This window comes from Pteronotus mesoamericanus, unplaced genomic scaffold, assembly GCF_021234165.1.
Source record: "Pteronotus mesoamericanus isolate MK-2021 breed Mesoamerican mustached bat unplaced genomic scaffold, CSHL_Meso_final contig_25, whole genome shotgun sequence".
Classification (NCBI taxonomy): Eukaryota; Metazoa; Chordata; class Mammalia; order Chiroptera; family Mormoopidae; genus Pteronotus; species Pteronotus mesoamericanus.
This window is the reverse complement of record NW_026555105.1, coordinates 10,432,409-10,457,020: the sequence shown is the minus strand read 5'-3', so window position 1 is coordinate 10,457,020 and position 24,612 is coordinate 10,432,409. Positions and strand designations below refer to the sequence as shown.

At 38.0% G+C, this 24,612-nt stretch overlaps 1 protein-coding gene across 1 annotated transcript in view; it reads left to right on the top strand.

The window, feature by feature from the left end:
• Positions 1 to 24,612, top strand: part of STK4 (serine/threonine kinase 4) — an 85,307-nt gene that overhangs the window by 19,184 nt on the left and 41,511 nt on the right. Inside the window, exons 7-9 of the mRNA XM_054573697.1 lie at positions 1,724 to 1,861; positions 4,896 to 5,024; positions 5,613 to 5,799. Coding sequence (XP_054429672.1) covers positions 1,724 to 1,861; positions 4,896 to 5,024; positions 5,613 to 5,799 — 454 coding nt within the window. The remainder of the gene's footprint in view (positions 1 to 1,723; positions 1,862 to 4,895; positions 5,025 to 5,612; positions 5,800 to 24,612) is intronic.

The following is a 24,612-nucleotide window of genomic DNA, read 5'->3' as shown; positions in this document are numbered from 1 at the left end:
TGAATTAATTGTATGTTATTGGTAAATGTCAGGCTAGACTCCAGATAATACACTTCCACTAGTTGTAGTCTCCAATTAATTCAAGTATAATTTACCCCACTTCGTTCCAGAAGCTGTGTTATCGATAGTCCTATGCAGGACTTGGGCCACAGAAATGCTTGGTTTGATCTGTGCAATGTATATTTTTTTAGTCTAGATGCTCACATTTTAACACAGCAATATTAAATGGAGCTGAGTAGTGGTCTTCTCCTTTACAGGGCCCAGGCTTCCCATTTGATCAGTCTCCACAATTCCATTTCCCAAGTATCAGTTGTTACTTTCTGCAGTGTTTTCTTTAATATTTGCCTTACAGTAGTATTAAGAGGAAAGCAAACTCTTCTTTTGAGCCCTAGCTGGTGTGGTTCTGTGGATCAAGCACCAGCCTGCGAACCAAAAGGTCGCGGGTTTGATTCCCAGTGTAGGAGCACATGCCTGGGTTGAGGGCCAGGTCCTCGGTAGGGGGCGTGCGAGATGCAACCACAAGTTGATGTTTCTTTCCCTCTCTTTCTCCCCCTCGTCCCCCTCTAAAAATGAACAAATAAATTCTTTAAAAAACAAAAAAACCAAAAAACTATTCTTTTGAACACATGTCACTGACACCCAACCTGGGTCATGTGTTGTCTTCTGCCTGGCCCTTACAGGTATTTAAATTTGTAAGTTGTGGTCTGTAGATCCCCAGACCCTCTTCAGCTGGAGGTTCTGTACTCTCCCACATCATCTGCTTCTAGAATGTTAAGGGCCTGTGCATTGACCCTCCACCGAAAGATGCCAGCGGGTTTCTGGGCTCTCCCCGCCCCAGGACCGTCACCACAGCACTGCTGTAGGACCTCGACCTTCCCCAGGGGCTTTATGGTTGTTATACCTCGCAACCCAGCTCCTTCTCTTCACTGATTAATTAATTGTCATATTGAAAGACTTAACAGTTTATTTTAAAAAAACATTCATGGGCCCAAAGGTAAGCTCCTCTCTTTTTGGGGGGACAGAAGTGGAGATGGGTGGAATTATTTACTGGTTATATTTTCAGATTTAAAGACTATAATTTAAGTTGATTATTTGCAAAAAGGTTTGTGTTGTTTTTTTTTTTTTTAACTGCGGCTCTTTTATTGAGAACTCAGTAAGAGTTTTATTCTATAGTATTTTTTTAACTAACTGCAATGTAGTGGGCCAATTTTTCTTTCAAGTATGTTGAATTGGCTTGGCTTGAAAGTTAATGAATCGTTTGTAACTTTGGGGACTTTTGGGTTTAGGGTCTCCTTGCACTCTCTGCTCCCATTCAGTGGTGGTGGTAACCTGTAGGAAGGAGGGAAATTTGGCAACTGTGGGGCTGAGGTTTTGTCTTCAGAATATTGACGCTCTTTCGTCTTGCCTTTTCACTTTGAAAGGCAATGTACTTTCAAAGTGAAAAGTACAAAGTGAAAGGTGATTAACAAAAATTAAAAAAAGGCTTGGTGGATGTTGTGAGGTTTGGGGGGACAAGAATACATATGAAAGAGGAAGTAGACGGAAGGGAGGGGAGGGAGAGGTAGTCATACATCTTACTTTGAATACTTAGACTTTGTTGGAATTTAGGAGGTCTCTTCAGTGGATAAGAGAAAAATTGTTTTATCAAACTCAAATGTATTTCTAGTTACATTTTTATTGGAGCATAACTTTATTTTATTTTTTTTTATTTTTTTTAAACCAGGCAATCTTTATGATTCCTACCAACCCCCCTCCCACATTCCGAAAGCCAGAACTGTGGTCAGATAACTTCATGGATTTTGTGAAGCAGTGTCTTGTAAAGAGCCCTGAGCAGAGAGCAACAGCCACTCAGCTCCTGCAGGTATGACTCTTAACCCACCTACATGGATGTGATAAAGAAGTATGAAATTTACTGCTTTCCGGGAGGTCTGGATCTAAGTAGGAAAGACATAGGAAAGAATGTTACATCATTGAGCAAGACAATAGACAAGAAAATAAAGGGCTCTCTGGGATTGGAGAATGGGAATTGACATTTTGTGAGTACCTGCTGTGTGCTGGGTGCTTTTCACATGTTAAATCATTTAATTATGACATAGACCCTGTAAGGGATAGGTATTATTTCATTTTTATAGGTGAGAAATGGAAGCTTAGAGAGATTAACTCATTTATGGACACTCAGCTGGCAAACAGCAGAGCTGAGATTAAAACCTAGGTCTTTTTGATTCCAAAGCAGGAGTGCCGTCAGATCTACCCACTTCTGGCAAAGAATGGATATTAATGGTAGGGGGTACTATAGCTCAGGGTGGGAGGAGGTCACTTTGGAGATAACTGGGAATGCTTTTCTGGAGGAGGTAACTGCTGTGCTTGGACCTTGAAGGACGGATGGCATTTGGCAGGCAGTGTACTTAGTGGTTAGGAACTTAGATTCTGGAGTTCAGACTGCCCAGGTTTGAATCCTGGCTCCATATTTACTAGCTTTATGACCTTAGGCAAGTGATATAACCTCTGTGTTAATGTTTATTTTTTAATTTATAAAATGGAGATAAAGTACCTGTCTCCTATATTATGAAGATTAAGTGATATGTATAACTTTGAATAATAATGTACACATGGTAAAGATAATATGATATGGATGTGACAAATATTTGCTGTTGTTATTGAGCTAGGCAATTGGTTTTCAACCATATCAGACCCCATATATACGAGGCCTGTCCAGAAAGTATCCGGCCATGTACTGTGAAAAATAGAGACAATTAGTGACGAAGATATAAGACACCTCATTCCCCTTCGACGTAGGCATCTTGGGACCTTGCACAGTTCTCCCAGTTGCTGTTAGCTGCCCTGTTGTATTTTTCTGAACCTTGTCAACAATCTGAAATCTCTTTCCTTTCAAAGGTGATTTTAGTTTTGGGAAAATCCAGAAGTTGCAGGACACCAAACCTGGGCTGTAGAGAGGCTGAGTGACTTGGGTGATTTGATGTTTCACAAAAGTATTGTATGAGATGTGGTACATGAGTGGGCACGTTGTGACGAAGGTGCCAGTCGCCAATTGTCCATAGCTGCAGCCTTCTGAATCATCTGAATAGTTTCCGCAGAGGAATGTTCTTCAATGCAAAATTTGATGCAAATTCATTACTCTACTTGCTCAGTCATTTTGAAAGCTGTGCCACATAGTGCACATGCCCACTCAGTGGCGTCTGCCTACCGCACTGACTAGTACAATGAAGTTGTCATTGTTCACGCATGCGCATTCCAGCCTGCTCTCCTTGGCTGTCAGGTTACATCGATGTTACACAAACCATTCTCGTTACATTAACAATGGCTGGACTTTTTCTGGACAGACCTTGTCATGTATATGCATGTATTTTTAATACTCATTACTCTTCTGGAATGAAACTCATAGATAATAAATCTATTAATGCCCATAATTTAAAAAGAATCAATATAATGTCTATGATACAATGGAGACATGTAAAGATAATGATTTATAATGAAATAATATATTTGTCAATATAGGAATGCTCCAGTTTTACTCAACTTACAGACATAGTGAAGTAGAGACCTGTACCTATCATCATGAAAGAATTTAGATTTAAGAGCAGTAATGAGAGCAGAAACCTTTCCATTCACGAAATACAGGAATATGAACAGGCAGGCATTTGCATAGAACTAATATTAAGTAATAGCAGACCAGACTTAGTTATATATGATAAGAGGAGGGAAATGATTCTATAGTCTATCCAAGTGGATAGAACAGGAAATAATGACATTCTTGCGAATGAGCTGGTTCTTATTTCCAAGCGTAGTGGCAAAATTCTTCCCTGCCTGGCTGGGGTATTGATAAAATTTTATGGAAAAGATACCTTCTGCATTGTGATCCCACCACATGTCGAAATACGCTCTCAATCTATAGAGTATTTACAAAGAACTTGGAGACCACATTCTTTAATGGGTGGTGGGGAACAGAGAATGGATTACGAAGAGAAATACTAGGGACAGTATCAGAATACATTTGGAAAACAACAGGCGACCCTCCCCCCACAAGAATTTCTATGTGTAACTTTCACAGCATGATTTTCTTACAGTTGTGCTACAAACAACAAAAATGTAAGATGGTAATCGTATTTAAAAACTTCATTTTTGTGAGTGAAATCCAGCAGTATTCCTATAGTTCAAGTGTCTTTGCTGATTGAATATTGAGCCTGCATCTGTTACATGTTTGTAACTAGTTTTACTATTGCAGTAACTATACTTTTACACTAAATCATTTTTACCTAAATGCATAGTTGGAAAGTACATTGAACAGAAAGAATAAACAAGATGAGTAAATTATTCAGTGATTTCTAAACAATGTCTTTATTCTATTTAAGTCCCCACTCCGAATTCACCTCCCAAATTACTAGAGCATTTGCTTATCTCTTGGAAAAGTTTTCAGTATTATTTATCAAAGTGTACATGTACTCTGCACATCAGTAAAAGATGTGCAGAATGTGCCAAAGTTTGTTGCTGCGCCAGTCTTCCTCACTTTGCAGGACTGTAGTGTCCCTGCCTCTCCGCCCGTACTGTTTGTGTTCTTCAAACATTGTAACCACAAGCTCCCAACACTACAAAACTCCCTTTCTGGGGTGATAACCACCCTGTTGAGAATCTCGAGATTGGACAGAGAGAAAGGGAGGAGACAGTTCCAGCCAGGCCAAAAAAGGTGGGCAAAGCCTGAATGTACACCTGCTCACTTATAAAATGAATGTGGTTTAGCTATTGTCCAAAGGAAAATGAGAAAGATTAAATTCATTGACTGATTCCACAAATACTATCAAGCACCTGCTCTGTGCCAGGCACTATCTTGGCACTGTTACCTATAAACTGTCCCAGCGTTTTTCACCTTCTTGTTTAAGCACCCATTTGTCAAGAGCGCCAAAGGAGTGTCGATACTGCGGGACTTAATTAACGAAGCCATGGATGTGAAACTGAAACGCCAGGAAGCCCAGCAGCGGGAGGTGGACCAGGACGATGACGAAAACTCAGTGAGTGGCAGACCTGGCTTTGGGCCTCGGGCATTAATGTTTCTTATTTCATGATTGCCAAGCCAGGCCAACGCGTAGATACTGGATCAGCCTGGAGCTGGACACTTCCTGTGTGACTGCCCTGTCCTTGCTTGCTCTTCTTATAGTGCTTCCTGAAACACTTTCAAATTTTATTTTTTATTCAGTATAACTTGTTTTTTTGTGAAAGAGAATGCCCAGGTCTGAGACTTGGTTTTTCTGTGTTCTTTTGGGGAATCTCGGATTCATACTAAATATGTAGATTTTACACTTACAGGCTCCTTCACAACCCTAAGACTTCAAGGGTGTACATCTCAGCTCCTTAGATCTATGTTGCAAAACTATTAAGAAGGGGAAAAGGGGAAGGTCCTTTAGGGTTAGATACGCTGCTCTTACCTGGGTAAATTTATGTTCTTTGGTTAAATAAGAGGGCACTCAGTTCTACAGAGTGGATTTAGACCCTGAATAAGTGTCAAATCCAGAAATACTTGCACCAACATGAGTAATAGTAATTCAGAAAATTCGCTTCTGATCAAATTAGCCCTAATTTGAGATTTTGTCCTTTTACAGGAGGAGGATGAACTGGATTCTGGCACGATGGTTCGAGCAGCAGGTGATGAGATGGGCACCGTCCGAGTAGCCAACACCATGAGTGATGGAGCCAATACTATGATTGAGCACGATGACACATTGCCCTCACAGCTGGGCACCATGGTGATCAATGCAGAGGATGAGGAAGAGGAAGGGACTATGAAAAGTAAGGCTCTGATTAAGTATACTCACTTCTCAGGCAGACTGTACACACTCCAGACGAAACAGGTTCACCTGGCCCACACAGGCTGAGCTGTGAGGCCCTCTTCTGTGGCTACAGCCAGAGGGGTAAAAACACCGGGCGGGATGTGGGGAAGGGCACGAGTGTGGGGAGGGGGAAGCTGACAGGTGGAGTCAGAGGCAGGAAAGCACCAGCAATTAGAAGGGACTTACTTTTGAACCTGAATGGCCGTTCCCGTTGCATGATGTCATTTTCCCCTCCTTTTCCTGGATCTGGGGAGGCAAGCACACACATTGTCTTGATGCGTAATTTTGAGCTATTGAAATTCAGAGCTGTTGACTGTATGTATCTGCAGCCTATTTTCGTAATATTCTGTGTGTCTCACCCAGGGTTACTGATATTTAGTCATGCTGTTCAGAACGATTGTATGGATTAAAAGTCCTGTCGAATCCCATCGAGGTTAAGCCCCTCTCTGTTGGTCCTGCTGACCCTTTCTTGCCTGTGACTAAGGCCTAAGCCCTGTGTTCAGCTCCCGTCACTGTGCCGCCCTCTGCTGCCCCCTTCAGTCATTTCCCTTCCCTTTACTTTGCATTACAGACCGAGGCACAGATGAAAGGAATTTGAGAGTACAAAGTGTAATAACTTGAATTGTATAAGTACAGTTTAGCCTAAACTTTGCGTAGGTTTAAAGTATTAAGTCCCTTTTCATCATCTTTTCTTTTTCTTCCTTTTTTAAAATTTGAAGTTTCTTCCTTTAAACCAGGGATTGGCAAACTATGGTCCACATCCCAACCTGCCACTGGGTTTAGACAATAAAGTTTTATTGGAACATAGCCACGTCCATTCATTTACATATTGTCTATGACTACTTTTGTGTTACAAAGCAAAGTTGAGTATCTGTGACTGAGACCAGTGGCTTCCAAAGCCAGAAATGTTTGCTGTGTGGTCCTTTACAGACAGAAAAAGTTCTCTAACTCCTGCCCTGGGCTCCCTGCTTTGTGAATGATAATTCACATGATAAATTTGCCTTCGGTGCCTATTGTATCCCAGGTACTTTGGTAGATGCCGAGAATACAACAGCGAATGAAGACACAGTCCTTGCCCTGAAGTAATTCACTGCCTAGTGTGGGGACAGACCGTTAATCATACTTCAGAGTGTGAAACGAGTTCTGAAATAGAGCTAATGCAGGGCGTTGTCGAAGCAGAGTGGGAGAATATGTAATGTAGACTGGGGATTACTGAAAAATTCCTGAAGGAAAAAGCAGGCAGGCTGGAAGTGAGTGAGGCGGGCTGGAGATGTTGCAGCAGGGGAAACAGGGGGTACGGATTCCTGGAGGAAAGAGGAAGGCCAGCGAGTTTGGGGGAGCCGCCGCTGGTTTGTGGGGCTGGGACAGACAGTGCCGGGGCGGTGGTCTTAGGCAGTCGCCTCTGATTTTCACCTGTCAGGTGTCGTTATTTATGATCAACCCTTGGTTTTTGAAGGGAAAAGGTTTTCTTCTTGTTGCTGTTCTGTTTGGGGGCCAAGCCTCTCATCTGTGTTTGGTCTGGGATCTTCTGATCTGAATCACAGAGATGGTGACAGAGTAGTCATGATGCTGATGGACACGTTAATTGTATAACTTTTCTGGAATGTAGTATTTATCAAGAGTTTTAAAAGTTCAGACCTTTGGCCCAGTAAATTCCACTTCCAGGAATCCAGTCCAGGAAAATAATTGAAAATACAGGCAAATTATATTCAAGAAAATTTTCAAACGTGTTACTTAAAATTGGAAAAAAAACCCCAAACTGGATTAAGTTCAATATTTAGTAGCAGATGTTTGGTCAAATAAATTATGATACAACCACAGGATGGAATACTATACCATGCAAGAATTCTGTTTGGGGAAAAGTACTTAGGTATGTTGTTGAGTGAAAAAAAGAAGGAGTCAAAATTAGAGTATGACTCTGGTTTTACAAAAGTAGAAAAATAAACAAACATATGATAATATGTACATAGAAAAAAGACTGAAAAAACAACAACAACAGAAAAGCTAGAGAGAAATAAACCAAATATTGAATGGAGCTATTATGGGTGACAGGATTGTAGATATTTAAATTTATTTTCTAGCATTTATCAGAAAACAAAAATCCCACCAAAAATATGCTGGTGTCATAGTGCATCCTATAAATTAGTACTTTGAACTATGCGTTAAGAATCCTTTTTTTCTGTCTTATTCCTCCTCTCACTGCTTTTTGTGGCCTTAAAACTGGATAGTTACAAAGTGACATTTGTCACTTCCTGCTCGACTCTTTAAGTTCATATCTCACTGTGTTCTTAGGATATGTTTCATCCCCTAAACTCAAGATTGAAGCATCCTGGATATATTGTGCTTGATGTTACATAAATTACCAAGTGAATGCCATGATCTAAAGTTAGCTTTTTTTTTTTAAGTAGCCCATGTGATTTGTTAGGAAGGTTTGTTTTGCAATAATAAACTGCTGACCTCTAGTCTTTTTATTCTGAGTGCCATACCTTTATTTGAATTAATTATGCAGATGATCATAATCACCATGTAATATATCTAGGCTGATCCATAAACATGTGCATGCATGTGTCATGGAAAATCTGCCTTTTTTTATTTAAAGAATTAATTTTGTTCCAAATGTAATTTTCATATTTCAAGTGCTAATTAATTCAGTGGGTTGTTTGTTCAGCTTCTGAGCTTGGATAGTTTTAGCATGGCTAATGAGAAACATGCATCTTTTATTATAGTCATGATGGAAAAACATTTAAAAACCTCAACAGCCACAGCTGAATGATATATAATATATTCAGTTCACAAACAATCTGCTGCAGATCTTAAAATGCAATTTTGAGTCACAAGTTTGATAGATTTACCACTTATTTTGAGCCCTGTGCCCCTTAATGTTTTAGGGGTTATTTAAACTTCTCATTATGGAAAATTAAAACATGCCCATTTGCACAGAATATTATCATGACTCCAATGGACCTATCACCCAGTTTCAAAAATGAATAACTCACTGCCCATTGCATTTCACCCCCGCTCAAAGGAAAAAACAAGCCAAAGTAATTTAGAGCAAACCTCAGGCATCATATCATTTCTTCAGAATTGATTTTTAAACATTTAAAGGAGACGATTTGACTAAGCCGGACTCAGATGCTATCTGTGTTGTGTTGGATAATTCGCTTCCCTTGTATGGGTCTCTGTGCCCTATTCAGTAAAATTAAAGGACTATTATTATTATTATTACTTTAATTTTTATTGAATTTATTGGGGATGACATTGGTTGATAAAATTATATATGTTTCAAGTGTACAGTTCTATAATACATCATGTGTGTATCGTATTGTATGTTTACCACCCAAAATCAGGTCTCCTTCCTTCACCATGTATCCCCTGTTTACCTTCTTGTACCTCCTCGCACCCCCTTTCCCCCTGGTAGTCACCATACTGTTGTCTATGTCTATGAGGTTTCTTTTGGGTTTCTTTGTTTAATCCCTTCATTTTTCTCACCAGCCCTCTACCCCACCCCTCTAACTGCTATCAGTCTGTTTTCTATGAGTCTGTTCCTATTTTGTTTGTTTATTTTGTTCATTAGATTCCACATATAAGTGAAATCGTATGGTATTTGTCTTTCTCTGAATGGCTTATTTCACTCCGCATAATACCCTCTAAGTCCATGCATGTTGTCATGAAAGGTAAGATTTCCTTCTTTTTTACAGCTAAGTAGTATTCCATTGTGTAAATGTACTAGAGCTCTTTTATCCACTCACCTACTGATGAGCACTTGGGCTGCTTCCAGGTTGTGGCTATAGTAAATAATGCTGCTATGAATGTAGGGGTGCATGAATTCTTTCAAATCAGTGTTTCAGGGTTCTTTGGATATATTCCTAGAAGTGGAATTGCTGGGTCATAGGTTAAAGAACTACTAAATTTACCTATTTGTCCCTTACAGCTCTAATAACCCACACATTTATAAAAATCATATAACTTATTGACTGATATGATACATGAAATTATTCAAATACTTCTGGAAATTTTTCCAGGGAATGCTAAAAAGAAGGAACTTTTTATATGTAGATCGTCCCTGCAAAGTTATTCATAATAGTGAAAAATTAGAAACAACTAAAATGCCCAGCAATGGGTAAATGATTAAAAGACACTGTTAAGTGTACTAAATATAAAAAAGGACTATACAGTAACATGAAAAATTGATATGTTTATAAGTGGAAAATAATCAGAAAACAGAGTATCTAGACAAATTCCTATGTAGAAACTATAAAGGCATATGGTCAAGAATGGGAGTTCTTTGTTGGAGTAAGGGTGAACTACTTTCTTTTTAGTTAATATTACTATAATACTGTTTACATAATTTTTAATACAGCAAGTGAGGATAGAGACAAATGAAATATCTAACTTTTCAAAGACAAATACATTTTAAAAAAAATCTATAAAATATAGTCAGTTGTCAAAGTGTATCAAAAAATTCTGCCCTGGTTGGTGTTGCTCAGTGGATAGAGCACTGACCTGCGAACTGAAAAGCCGCTGGTTTGATTCCCAGTCAGGGTACATGCCTGGATGCAGGCCAGGTCCCTAGTTACGGGCATGCAAGAAGCAACTGATTATTGATGTATCTCTTGTGCATCAATGTTTCCATCTTTCCCCTTCCTTCTCCTCTCTCTAAAAACAAATAAATACAATTTTAAAAAATTCAGAGAAGTTCCTAAACAGAAATTATTAATGCAGGAATCTTTCTATATTCATGTTAAAGTTTCTTTAAAATTGGAAACTAAAATCACATTCTACGAAACAGTGCACATGGCTGTAGTGTTATGTATGTCTTAAGTTTATAAAGGGTAACAGTTATAATTTTAATTTTCAAGGATTAAACATTTCACAGAAGTTCAAGGAAGGCACTAGTTGAAAGCCTATTTATTTTCACAAATTTTAACTTACCAAAACTTCACTTCTATACAGGGTGGGGAAAAAGTAGTGAGTAAGCGAACAGAGTTTATTCTGGTATTAATATTTATTAATTATTGTATTATTTTTCATACAAACAACTGTAAACTTGCTTTTGCTGCACCCTGTATTATACTGCTTCTCAGCTGAGCCCCTTTATTAAGTTGCTGAGAGCCAGGACTAAGGCTCACGTTACAGGTCCTGCGTTGGCAAGCCTCAGCCTACAGGAACATAGCTCTCCTTGCTGGTTATTTGGATAACTAGCTATCCTACATGTTTCCCCAGGATTTCCAGAAGCAATGGGTGGATGATTTTCAAAGGGGGTCTGCCTCTGTCGATTAGCTAATGGTGGTGTTACATGAGGGAATATGTTTTGGTTGTAAATATCTGAGTCTACAATAAACAGATTGCAGTTGGAGGGAGGAGATTAGAGTTAAACCGTGGCCCACACTACTTTGAAAACACATGTCTGGATAAAATATCAGTTTGGGGATTTTGGAAAGTTTCTGCTATTTGTTTATGTAAGTGGGTTTTTTGATAAGAGTTATAGAAAAACTTTATTTAACCCCCCAAATCAGAAGGACACGTTCCTGACGTGACTTGAGAGGTGGTCAGTGTTAGGATCATTGTGTTTCCTCTGGCCAGCAGAGGGAGCTCTGTGATAAGTTATGAGTTAAAATTGTGTTCCCATTTGTGTCACAAATCTCATTTTTGTGGTAGGATTTATTCAAGATCAGGACCAATATTTATTCTTAAATCTATTTTAAGTAAGCACAGAAACACCAGGGCAATGTCTTTATTTTATTTAGGCCGGAGTTTTGACACCTCATACTTGGCAAAGTTCAAGTAAGACTGAGGTCAGCCAAACCCTGTCAAATAGTTTAAACTCTTCCTCCCTCTTTACAGATTTCTCAGAATTCTTAACCAGAATTGATATGCTCTTTCTGCATCACGGTACCATGCATATAATTTTTAAACCGTCATCAGCTAAAATGACCCTAACCACGTAATTGAATGAATTTTGAAAATGAAACTTCAAATTCTTATGCAGAACTGACTTGGGGAAAGTTATTTTGTATATCAAAATAAATATTAATAACAACAACTTCTAGCTTTTGTTGCCTAGCCTCTTTGTTTTCCATCTAATTCTCTGTATTTGCATAGACTTTTGCCACAAGAGTCTGATGTTTTCTTTGGGAATAAGCTTTTCCTTTTTTTACTGATTTGTGGTAGTTCTTTATTTTTGTCAGTTATATGTATTGTAAATATTTTCTCTCAGCTTGTGACTTGTACTTTTAATTTTGCAGGGTCTTAGTAACTTTCATTTTCATGAAGTCACATTTATCTGAATTTTCTTATAGAGTATGCTTTTTGTGCCTTCTCTAAGAAATTCTTTGCTACCAGATGTCTATTTTCTCTATTAAGTTGTAAAGTTTTACTCTTTACATTAAGACTTTATTTAATATGTCAGGAATATATTTTTGTCTACAATATGAGCTATAGTTACCTAATTTTATTTTTTCTATCTGAAAGACTTTTCTCCATCCATTCAGGTTTTTGGTTCTGTTGTCTTCTCAGGCCTTCTTTGACCATTTATCTAAAATAAATCTTTCTTTCTCACATTTTACTACTTGAAATTTAGATCATTATTCTTCCATATTATTTTTAGCCACAGTGTATCAAATTTCATAAAATAGCACTGGGATTTTGACTGAATTGCTTTGAGTACATAGGTTAATTAGGTAGACTTGCCATCTTTATGATGTTAATCCTTTTTGTTCATGAACATGGTTTATCTTTTCATCTGTTTGGCTTATTTCTTCTATCCTTAGATAACTTTGTAATTTTATCCACAAAATCTTTTAGATCTTTTTGTTGAATTGCTTTATTTTGGATTGTTTTATTTGTTGTAGGTTTTCTGGAGTTTTGTGTGTGTGTGTGTGTGTGTGTGTGTGTTGTTTTTTTTTTTAATGAAGACAATCTTATTGTCTGTGAATTATAATCTTAGATTTTCCTTTCAATCTTTATACTTATATATTTTTCAGCCTTACCACACCTCCAATATGGTTTTAAATAATAGTGGAGATGGTGGGCATTCCTCACTTTAAAGAAAATTCTTCTAATGTTTTTACCTTAAGTCTGATTTTTTGCAGTTGGATTTGGTGTACATAACCATTAGCAGGTGAAGATGCTCTTATTATTTCTAGTTTAAAAGATTTCATTTTTTAATCTGAGTTGGTGTTAAATTTTATTGTTTTTTGAGTTGAACACTGAAGTATTTAATTTTCCTTCTTACTAATGTATTCAGTTCACATTGTCATTTTTTCTCTAAGTTCTGTTTTGGCTATATCCTGAAAGTTTTGTAGATGATACATTATAAATCTTTTCCCCAACTTATGGTGCATTGCATTTTTTTACATATTTCTTTTTTAACCCATGAATTATTCAGAAGTGCTTATTAAAAACCACTTATTTTTCTATTTCAATTTCAGAGAATTGTGGTTAAAGAATATGGTCTGTATGATATCTTCTTGGTATTTTCTTGAGACATTTGTGTCCTACTATGTCAGTAGTTTTGTTTCTGATGCTGGTATTTTGTATTATCAAGATTCACAGTGTGATGATAAACAGACAGGTTTCATAAGCTAGCTAGCCAGTCTGATGGCAGGATAAAGCAAATACAGTAAATTGTTAACATTTGAGAAGTCAGGGTGAATTGTAACATTGCAGGTGTTTGTACATATGGACTTATGTCAACATAACACATTAAACGATTTTCAATCCATGGCTTCAGTTTTTAGAACTATGTCTTAAGAAGCTAACTTGGGATAGCATATAAATTGAGAGTTTCACTTAAAAGTTTCCTAATAAAATGACATCTTGAGGTTGTTGGTTTTTACTAACTGATTCGGGTATTATTCTTGTCATTAATATTGAGGGATATGTGCTTCAGAAAATCAAGCATATCACAGAGGTTTAGAAAAGTGTTAATTAGTATTACTGTATGTCATTCAAAGTAGTATTTGGGGCACTGAATACCATTAGTGCTGTGAAAATAAGGAAGTTTTGTAGCTATTGATTCCTGTGCATTTTATATTAAAGTATATATGGGTTTTGTTGGCATGTCTTAATATGCAGAAAAATGGTTTTAAAAGAATTTCTCCTCTGTTTTATTGATCATTATCAAATAGGACATTAATATTTAGGAGCTAAAATGAGAACTTCTACTTGTATACAAGAAGTATAGAAGGAATCCAAGCTTTCAAAACATTAAAAAAAATTGTGGTAAATAAAGCATATTATATTTACTTGGTTAAAAAGCGTATGCTTTAATAACACTGTATGTATAAAGTCTATTTGAAAGCAAAAACAGAGGATTTTTTTCAGAGGCAGTGATAACAAAAAAACTTGGAGCAACTGAGATAGCCTGATTTGCATAAATTTCTAGTTTAGCAGTTAAACGCTGTGGCCACAAATGAGGAAATGACAGGCCAAAGGATGGTCCGCTTCAAATAATATGGACCCCATCTACTAAAGATTTGACATGTAGTTCTCCCTCTCAGAGCCCGTGGGCCACGTGATGTCATGGCTTTCCTGTCCTTCCCGCATTCCCAAGAGATGCATAAAGGTCAGCTCCCCTCCTTATCTCCAGGCCTGTGAGGCCAAGGAGTGGCAGAGCTTGGGTAACTGAATTTCAAGGTGGTTTCCACTGACTCAAAGCCTTTCAGTGAACTCAAAGAGTGAGTAGACGGTTTCACTTTAAAACCTGCACTCCGTTCCTGAATTTCTCATTTTTATTCTAGGGCCATTTCTGCATTAATCTCCTTGAAATAGCGTTTGGAAGCATAGCGGCATAATTAAGTTAGGGTAACTCAGAAGCGTGTTTTAGGTAAATTACTGCGATGGTATTACAAGGTAAAAACGTTCTCTATTGATAGTTCCCCAGAAAGTCCTAAGTCTCATGAAGACACCTATTGTTGCTGGGAGTTTCCTCATGTTAAAACCAAAGTCAGGGCTCTTGTTGAAGTAATTTTATTTCACCACCATCCATCAGATACTAATTTCGGAGCTGCGTAAGATGGACATTCTTGACTCACAGCCTAGTTTCTCTCCACCTGCAGTTGTTTGAAGGGGATCGTTATAACATTGCCTCCCTTGTGTGTTATCTGTCTCATTCTCTCAGACTCAGATGATAGCATTTGCAAGGACAGTAAATAGAACATAAAGGCCTGCAGGTATTTTAACACTTCTTTTACCACAATAGGCTTACTGTCCAGTTTCTGATCTCCAGAATGTTTGAAACCATCATCAGAGAATATTAAGTGCTCCTGTATCCTTGCCACTCACAGTCAGCATCATATGAGAGTTCCAGATAGTGTAGTTAGTTACACCTACCAAAGCTAAAACTTAAAACTCTAGTTTTGTTAGAATTGTATCTCTGAATAAGAGCAAGAGAAAGAAAAAGGAGTAGTGGAAAGAACAGTAATTTGTGGAATCAGTAATTTGGTTTGAAACTTGGCTCAGAGTCTTATGGACCGAGTCAGATTGGGCAGGTTATTTCCTTTCTTGAGCCTCAAGTTTTCTATTCTAAAAAAATGGAGCATAAAAGACCCTACTTTGTAGGGTTGTGAAGATGATACGACGTGATCTATGTAAAATACTTAGTGAGCAGTGGCGTTTTCGTTGGGCCTAAAATTTCCTGGAACCAGGGCTACTTTTCAGCACCCTGATTCCTTTTCTCTTGCTAGTTAGGCGATTAGTTTCTGCTCTTGGTATTAGTGATGTTTTCTTAGTGCCACCTCTGTGTCTGAACATGGCATGAAATGTTTGATCTAAAAGAAATTCACTTGTCCGTTTTAGTAATGTTTTTAAAAATGTGCTGAGGAAAGAGAGGGCGAGAGAGAGAGAGAGATTGTGTGCGCGCACACGTGTTTCAAATTCCTCATAAGTGAGATGATAGATGTTCTGAGAATCTGTTAAATAGCTCAAAATACAAGATGGTAGATTTTAAAGAAGGCTAGACTTTGGATCCACAGGAGCCTTCCTTTGTAGTTTCAAACCCTTATCTTAATACCGTGGAATGTATTACTGACTGGAATTTTTTCCATTCCTGAAAGAGAGTCACTGTGGTTCGTGGGCATTGATCAAAAGCTCCCTCCTGGGCGAGATTTACAATAGAAGAGCAGGCATCTTGGTCCTTAGACTTTTCTCACAGTTGCATAAATAGTTCAGGGTCATGGTGCCAGAGTGGGGACCAGCTCCTAATTTTTGCCCAGTTTTTCTAATTGTGTCCAGATGTTGGGCCCACTTTTATCTTTGGAAACCATTAACATTCTTGATTCTTTCGGGATGAGCCAAAAAGCTCAGACTCTTGGTGCCTGAAAATTCATTCAGAACGCCCTGCCAGACCACATGCTAGGATATGAAAGTACCAGATCTCCGTGTAACTTGGGTGAAAGGCTCAAGACCTGTATTTTGGGGACGATAATGGGCTCCATCACAGTTCAGCTAGTAAAGGCGAGCCACGAGGGGGCAGCAGTATGAGAGTCATGAGGAGCAAAGGAAAATGAGCCCCAGAGGGTAAACTTTGGCTCTTAGGCCTCAGAGGCAGATAAACCCGTTTCGGCCAGTCAGGGAAATAAACTTCTCCGTTGCTCTCAGGGGGGTCCAGCCTGCGGCCCGTGGGCCGTGTGCAGCGCAGGATGGCTATGAAGGCGGCCCAACACAAAATCGTAAATTTACTTAAAACCTTTTTTTGGCTCATGAGTTTTCATTAGTGTTTGTGTATTTAATGTGTGGCCCAAGACAACTGTTCTTCCAGTGTGGCCCGGAGACGCCAAAAGGTTGGACACCCCTGTGAGCTGTTTTGACCTGCTTACTTGTCTTGTGCAGCTAGAAACGGAGATGCACTTTGATAAATTTAAATGGGTCTATAAACAGAAAGTAGTTGATTCTCTCAAGTGTTCTGAAAAATACCACTTGAAATAGTATTTGTTGAATGTAATTATTTCATTCCAACCACGAAGTATTTATTGGATAGTCGTTATGTGTCATTACTGTGTAACTGTACAAAAGTCAACTGAGACTTTCAGTGTTTACTAGGAATTTGTAAGTTAAAAAGGGAAATGACAGTTGTTATGACCATTATCTAATATTTATGGAGTGCTGCTGTACATACCTGTTCTTTCTGATTTGTTGTATGGATGAAAAATCACCTGGGTGCTTCAGATAGCGGTGTTGGCTGATGGCATGCCTCAGTTAAGGCTGTAGGACCTCCACAGGTGAAGGTAGTCTACTCCCGGCCAGATGCTGGGGAAGTAGTATAGAAAAGTGTTAAAGGATTCGTAAGAAGGACCACACAGACTTGGAAATACAGAAAGGCTAGGGAAGGATATTCCAGGCAGGTACAATGTCAGAAAGGTAGAAAAAACATGGATTATTCTGTTTGACTGATTGGGTGTTCACCGGCTATTGGAGAACATTGAATGTCAAAGTAAGGAATTCGAACTTTATTCTGTTGTTAATCGTGTAGTGTAAAGACATTTTTATCAGAAAAGTGATATAACAAAGAGTTTCTTTTTAGAAGAGTCAGTTGGATGATTTGGAGTTTGAAAAGACAAGAAAAGGTGAGACCAGTTAAGAAATTGTCGAAATAACAAAGGTATGGATTATTCACTCGTGTCAGCCTTTTTCATCTTTTTGGATGTGCTGCCTCTGTTCTTCTAGGTAGTAACCATTTGGAACTTGGATTTAGACCTCTCTGAATACTTATGTGACAGCTCAGTAAACTTGAACTGGAGCACTGTTGCCTAGAAGTCAAGTCAATTTACAGAGAGGCATTTACCAAAACTGGTTAACTAGTTATTCCATGTAGGCTCCAGAGAATTTTATAACTTACGATTCCAGTAATTCTTAGTGGTTTCAAGGAACATTGAAAGGAACAGCATGGCCACACACAGAGAAACTTGAATAATAACTTGTCTAATTAAATGAGTTAATACATGTAGGTTCCCAGTAACAAAAACAAAACTGAAACCCACATGCACATAATAAATGTTATATGGAAAAACAGTAAAAACAAAAAAGCAATCTTATGATAAGGCATATTATTCCAAGGAAGAAAAGAAGTTTTGAGGGATTACTCAGGTTTTTCACTTGCAAATATTCATGTGTGAAACTGAGAAGAAAATGCAGGCTCTGTCCAGTTTTCTAGTTTAAACAGAATTACTATTAAGGTAGAAAAGAGTTACTACTGTAGAGATTAAGGAGAGAGTAGGTTAACCACTGTGGTTTACTTAGTGACAGTCTTAAAAATGAATGTTTAAAATGGAAGGGCATAAAGTTTAATGTCTAATAGATGGTTATTCCAAAGGAGAAAATGGGCTTTGGACTTTGGTCAAGCTCCTTCCCAGTTTTGATGACCTTGGCATTATGTTATAGCTCATATTAAGCCAGAAATAAAAGTAGTAGTAGAGGAGCGAGGTCCTGCTGTTTTTTTAAAGTGAGTTATTGATACATATTTTGCATACCATATAACTCACTCATTTTAAGGGTGCAATTCAGTGATTTAATACTCCAGAAGTTTTTACTGAGGATTGTTTTTTTATAAAACTGCCATTGCTTCTAAGTTAGAATTTTGTTTAAAATGAAGAGAATATACTTTCACTAATTTCCCCTACTGTGCCCACAGAAAGTCTTAAGTAAACATGCATTTTCATAATCATGAGGTTGCTGAGGTAGTGTTCAGGATTTTCTCTTAAATCAGTGAATATAAGGAGATACACAGTGTTAAAAGTGTTACAAATGCTCAGTACAGTGCATAACCTGAGTCCATCCAGGGTGACTGTACCCAATTTTGACATCATATTATGTAAAATAAACCAAAGAACCACAGTATATCTTATACTTTTGTAAACAGTGTTTTGTAGATAGCTTTTCAGTTTTTTCAAAAGGCTGATATGTTTCTGTCTTTTTATTTCATCTGTGTTAATTTTGAGTTTGTTTTGGTACTAAGGGATATGCATTTCAATAAAGGTACTGAAATGCAAAAAAATAAAAAAGTGTGCAATTCAGTGGTTTTTTAGTATATTTATAGAGTTGCACAACCGTCACCATAATCTAGTTTTTTTAAATTTATTATTTTTAAAACTGAGACATAATCCACATATAAAACTTACCAATTTTAAGTTGCAATTCTGTGGGCTTCAGTGTATTAACAAGGTTGCGCAACCATAGCCACTGTGGAATCCCAGACATTTTCATCCCCCCCAAAAGAAACCACAGCCCCGTCAGCAGTCACTTCTCACTCCCTGCTCCCCTGTCCTCAGGCAACCATTAATCTCCTTTCTGTCTTTTGGGGTTTGCCTATTCTGGACATTTTATATAAATGGGACCATAGAAAATACGGCCTTTGTGTCTGTCTTCTTTAAGTTTAATGTTTACAAGGTTTATCTGTTTTGTAGAATGTATCAGTACAGCATTCCTTTTTGTGGCTGAATAATATTCCATTGTGTGATTCACAAGAAATTTCAAAACAAAACCCTGTTTTGCTTACAATCTAATTTCAGAACATTTTGATCACTCCCAAAAGAAACTTCATACCCTTTAGCAGTCATTCGCCTTCCCACCTACTCACCCCAACCCCATAGCCCCAGGCAACCACTAACCTGTCTCTATAGATTGGCTTATTCTGAACATTTCATAGAAACAGTCATAGAATACGTGGTCTTTTATGACTGGATTCTTTCACTTAGCATAATGTTTTTGACATTCATCCATGTTGTACCATGAATCACTATTTCATTCTATTTTATTGCTGAATGATAATTCTACTGTGTGCATACACCACATTTTGTTTATTTATTTATTCATCAGTTGATGGACATTTGGGTCCTTCTGCTTTTACCTAGCATTTTTCAAAGGAAAATAACTAGATGTTACAGTTGCCTGTGAATTTACCCCATTGTCTATGGACTTAGACAGATTGTCCATTTAGCTTGCCAGATGCTGCTTACAAAGAAAAATGGGCCAGTCCCTGGTAGAGGAATTCATGCATTTTCTCCATCAGATAAAAGAATCAGAGCAAGACACAGCTGTTTTCAAAGTTTGACTTTTCTGCTCTCCCTGTGGCCTCAGGTTTCTGGTATTATCATTCAACTGAACATCTTCATTTCTTGGGATACACTTGAAAAAGGCCCTAGCTCGCATTGGAACAAAAAGCCCAGCAGGCAGCTCAAGCCCTGGGGACCATTGCCTTTAATCAGCTTGGAACGGTTCTCTTACGCTTTTCGTACTGACAGGCTGTTGTCCAGCACACTTGATCATCAAGCTCGAAAGTGCTGAAAGAAAAGTTCAAGGATAAGGTTACTGGGAAAATTCCATTCCCCTGCTCTTTCTGCACTCACGTTAATGGCAGTTTTGACGTGAAGAATTTTCATTTTGTTTTTAGAGAATTTGCAATATGAGATGCAGCGAACCAGACTTAAAGCCTAATGGTGAGGGTTCATGTTCTATCCTTGATGGTAACTAACCGTGAGATCTTAGGCAAATTTCTCCCCTATAAGGTGGAAATAATAATACATGCCTCAAAAGACTTGAGCACGAAATGAAATAGTACATTGTCTAGCACTTGGTAGGCGCCTAACAAGTAAAACATTTTCTTCCCTCGTACTTACTTACATGGTGGTCATGAAGTTGGGATGAGAACATCATATGAAAGTACCTAGTAAAAAACTACAAACTTAGAAGGTATCCAGTAAATATAAGTTGAATTTGAGCTTGGGTTCCCAAAGACTGCAACTCTTCTTGTAGACGGAGTGGTGTGTGTGAATGAGGGAAAGATGGACACCATCCGTTGGTTTTTGCTGCACTCCCTCAAAACTTCGTGGGCAGCTGGTGCACAGCTGCTGCGGCTGGCTGACTTCCGAAGGCCTCCTCTCAGACAGCCTGTTGGCTCAGGCCTCTCTCTACGCCTGTTTCAGCATCTTGCAGGCTCACCCAGGTTTATTTGCATGATAGTAGGACACAGAAGCACTTTTCAGATAGTTGCTGTTGTCTCAATGGCCAAAGCAAGTCCCGTGGCTAGGCCCAGAGTCATGGTGGGAGAGCACTAGCAACGGGCGAAGATACCAGAAAGAAATTACTGTGTCCACTTTTACAAACAGTAATTATGATAGTAATGTAGATCTGTTTACCGAGAATTATTATCTGCCTATAAAAATCAGACTGAGAACAGGTAGTATAATTTGACTAGTGTTTTTAAAGATATGTTGGTCACAGCTGGAGTAATATCTCCCTCATATAAACTTAATCAATCGGTGAAGCACACAGTTGAAAAAAGACAAATAGTTGGTGATTTAACTCCAAAAATATTAGAAGTCTTTAATTGAGTTGGGAGAGGCTATTGTCATTAAATAAGAGAACTCAAATGGGAAGGGAGCAAATGTTCCCATTTTCTCATGTAAACAATGATAGAAATGAAACAAATGATTACACTCCAGCTTAACAGATATTCCTTTGAATTATATGCTGTGTTTTAGAATTAGGCCACAGAAAAGTTATCTTCAGTGTTTCATCCCTCGTTTAAAGATCTGAATTTCTAAAATCCACCAGTGTGACCTCTGAAAGGAATTAATGAAGCATCACAGAAGTATATAGTACTAATTATGCAATTTGTATTGTTAGATATGGTGCTTTCTTTAAAAAATGTCTTTATGGTTTTTGTAAGAATTCCATAGGGGAACATATTTTAAATTACCTGTCATTTCTATCCAGAAGTTGTCATTTTTATTGATGAACTCATATCAGTCATTATTCTGTGCATATTTAATGATGGATGGATAAACAGACATTAAAGGACAGAAGTAATGAGGAGAGGTAGGTGTATGATATATGCAACTTATATGCAACTTACTCTCAAACATTAAGAATGTATTTTCTAAGAAAGGAGATACTCTGTGTATTTCCTAAGAAAGAGGATATTCTCTTTTGTTACCATTATACAATTTTCAAGTGGTGATTTTTCTAAAGAAGAGCTTTTCCCTTCTCTCCCCAACCTTCTTCACTTTCAAATTATTTCTCTGAGCTCTTGGATTCTTTTTATTCAGTGTACTATTTTTGATGCTCAAAGTGTCCCAAAATTTACCAATGAAGCCCTTCAAGGTGGCTCCTCTATCCTGTTGCTATGTCCCCATCAGGTTTTGAGTATTGCCTTGTGGTTTGTTTGTTGTTGTTGTTTTTTTGACACAAAAAGATGTCCAGGCCCACTTTGTACTTCTCTTGCCCTAGACTTGGAATTAGCTCCTTCTCTTAAGAAGCCTTAGTTCCTTTGAGTGGGGAATGGTATTTAGAAACCCAGATCTAAGCCTTCGGTGTGCTCATTGGTAACAGGGTGTTGTTCCTTCAAAGCCTTTAATGAAAAAAGCTCAATATATTTTTTTAAATAAATGATGAGTACATGTTAATACTTGCAGTTCAAATATAACACCACAGGATCTGTCTGTACCTTCCCCTGTTTCATATTTTGATATTTGGGTATTGCCAGGTCTCCTCTGTAGGCCTTGCACTCTTTTGCACTCCAACAGCATAGGAAAGTACATGTCCCCACACCCTTACCAACAAATAGAGAGTTGTCAAGCTGTTGAGTTTTTGCCAATCTGAAATGTAAGTAGTTGTACCTCTAAGTAGTTTTGATTTGCTTCTCTTATTACAAGTGAACCTAAGCATTTTTTTTTGATGTTTAAGGGCTAATTGGATATCTTTGTGTACATACTGTCTTTTCGTGTCTTTAGCCCCTTTTTTTTTTTCTTTAGGTCTTTCTTGATTTTCAAAATTCTTTATGTATTTTAGGAACTTATCTGCCTAATATATAAAGAGCTCTTAAAATTGTTTTAAGAAGAAAATTCTTTAAAAAAATTATGGTGTTTGTGGTAAATGTTTTCTTCCAGTTTACCATATGTTTTGGCTTGTAGTGTATGTGTGCTTATTAATTTTTAAAAATTTATGATGTTTTCTTCACACAAAAGGTTTTCATCTCTCCATTTTTTATTGCATCTGGGTTTTTGCCATAGTTAGAAAAAGCCTTTTCCACACCCAGGTTTTAAATGTATTCACACATGCTTTCTTCCAGTACTTATGGTTTCCATTTTTACAATTAGAGCTCTTCTCCTTTTGGAGTTTTCCTAGTTTAAGGTATGAGGTGTGGATCCAATTTAATCTTTTTCCGAATAGCCATCCAGTTGTTTGGATAGCCATTTGGGCTTTCTGTATTGTTTCCAGACTCGCTATTCTGTTCAGCTGATCAAGGTGTCTAGTATTTTGTCTAAAAGTGCACTGCATTCCTCACATGTCAGCAGTTGCTTGGCTCAGGGAGGCTCTCTAAACACTCCTTGTCTATGTGGAGGCTTCTGTGGAGGCTTTCTGCTGAGAAGGGGGCTTACCGGAAGGACTTAGCTGACTGATTTGTCAACAAGTCCCAAACACCCCCATTTTTACAAGTTTTATTTTGTTGTAGTTCCTTCAGAACTATATTATGAAATAATAACTTAAGTTTAACTTAAAAATTAAGCAGTAAGCGTGAAAAGCACTTAACATCATATCTAGCACAAACAAAACAAAATACTCATCACACAGTCATTGACTGGTCTTAGCAAATATTGTGTTTGATTCCTGATAAGTAAGGAGGCAACAAACAGTGAAGTAAGCTATTGGCAACATCTGGAAGTGGGCAAATCTGAGATTGGCTGCTGTTAAATTTAGCAACGGAGATAGTAAGATGACAAATGTCTGAGAGGCAGTCAGGTTGCTGGCTTGAAACTGGACTAGGCAAGGTCAGGAAATTAGATGGCAGGGAACAGAGGTGCCAGGAGAGAAACACTTGCTGTTCTTTATCTGCTAGACCCTTCTACATCTTCTCCTCTTTCTCCTTCATCTTTTTTAAGTTAATGCGAATGTATTAGAATGTTATTTGGATATCACAGAACCATGCTCAGAAATAGGATGAAACCAAGGTAATAGCTTTTTAAAATTTTCTTTTTCAATTACAGTTTACATTCAATATTATTTTGTATTAGTTTTTCCTTTTTTTTTTCTCTTGTTCTGATTGGTTGTTTTTTGCATCCTATGTTCCAAGTCATTGATTTGATTCTTGACTTCATCCACCGTACTGTTGTTTCTCTATAAATTGTTCTTTACTTCAGTTAGTGCATCCTTTGTTTCTGGCTGGATCTTTTTTATGCTGTTGAAGTCCTCACTAAGTTCTTTGAGCATCCTTGTAACCAGTGTTTTGAACTCTGCATCTGATAGATTGCTTATCTCCATTTTGTTTAGTTCTTTTTCTAGAGTTTTGGTTTGTCCTGTTGGGCCATGTTTCCTTGTCTCCTCATTTTGGCAGCCTCCCTGTGTTTGTTTCTACGTATTGGGTAGAGCTGCTATGACTCCATGTCTTGGTAGTGTGACCTAATGTAGTAGATGTCCTGTAGGGTCCAGCGCACAGCCTCCCCTATCGCCCAAGCTGTGGTGTGCCCTTCATGTGGGCTGAGTACACCCTGCTCTTGTGGTCAAGCCTTGGTTGCTGTTGGCAGATCAATGGGAGGGATTTACCCAGGCTAGTCAGCTGCAAGGACTGGCTGTGATGTAAATGGTATTTTAAAGTTATATAACATTTCAGCCACTGTGGAAAGCAGTATGGATATAACCTCAAAAAATTAAAGATGGATCTGCCTTTTGAACCAGTGATCCCACTTCTGGGAAGATATCTGAAGGAACCCAAAACACTAGGTGGAAAGAACATAAGCACTGCTGTATTCATCGCGGCGTTACTTACAATCGCCAAGAT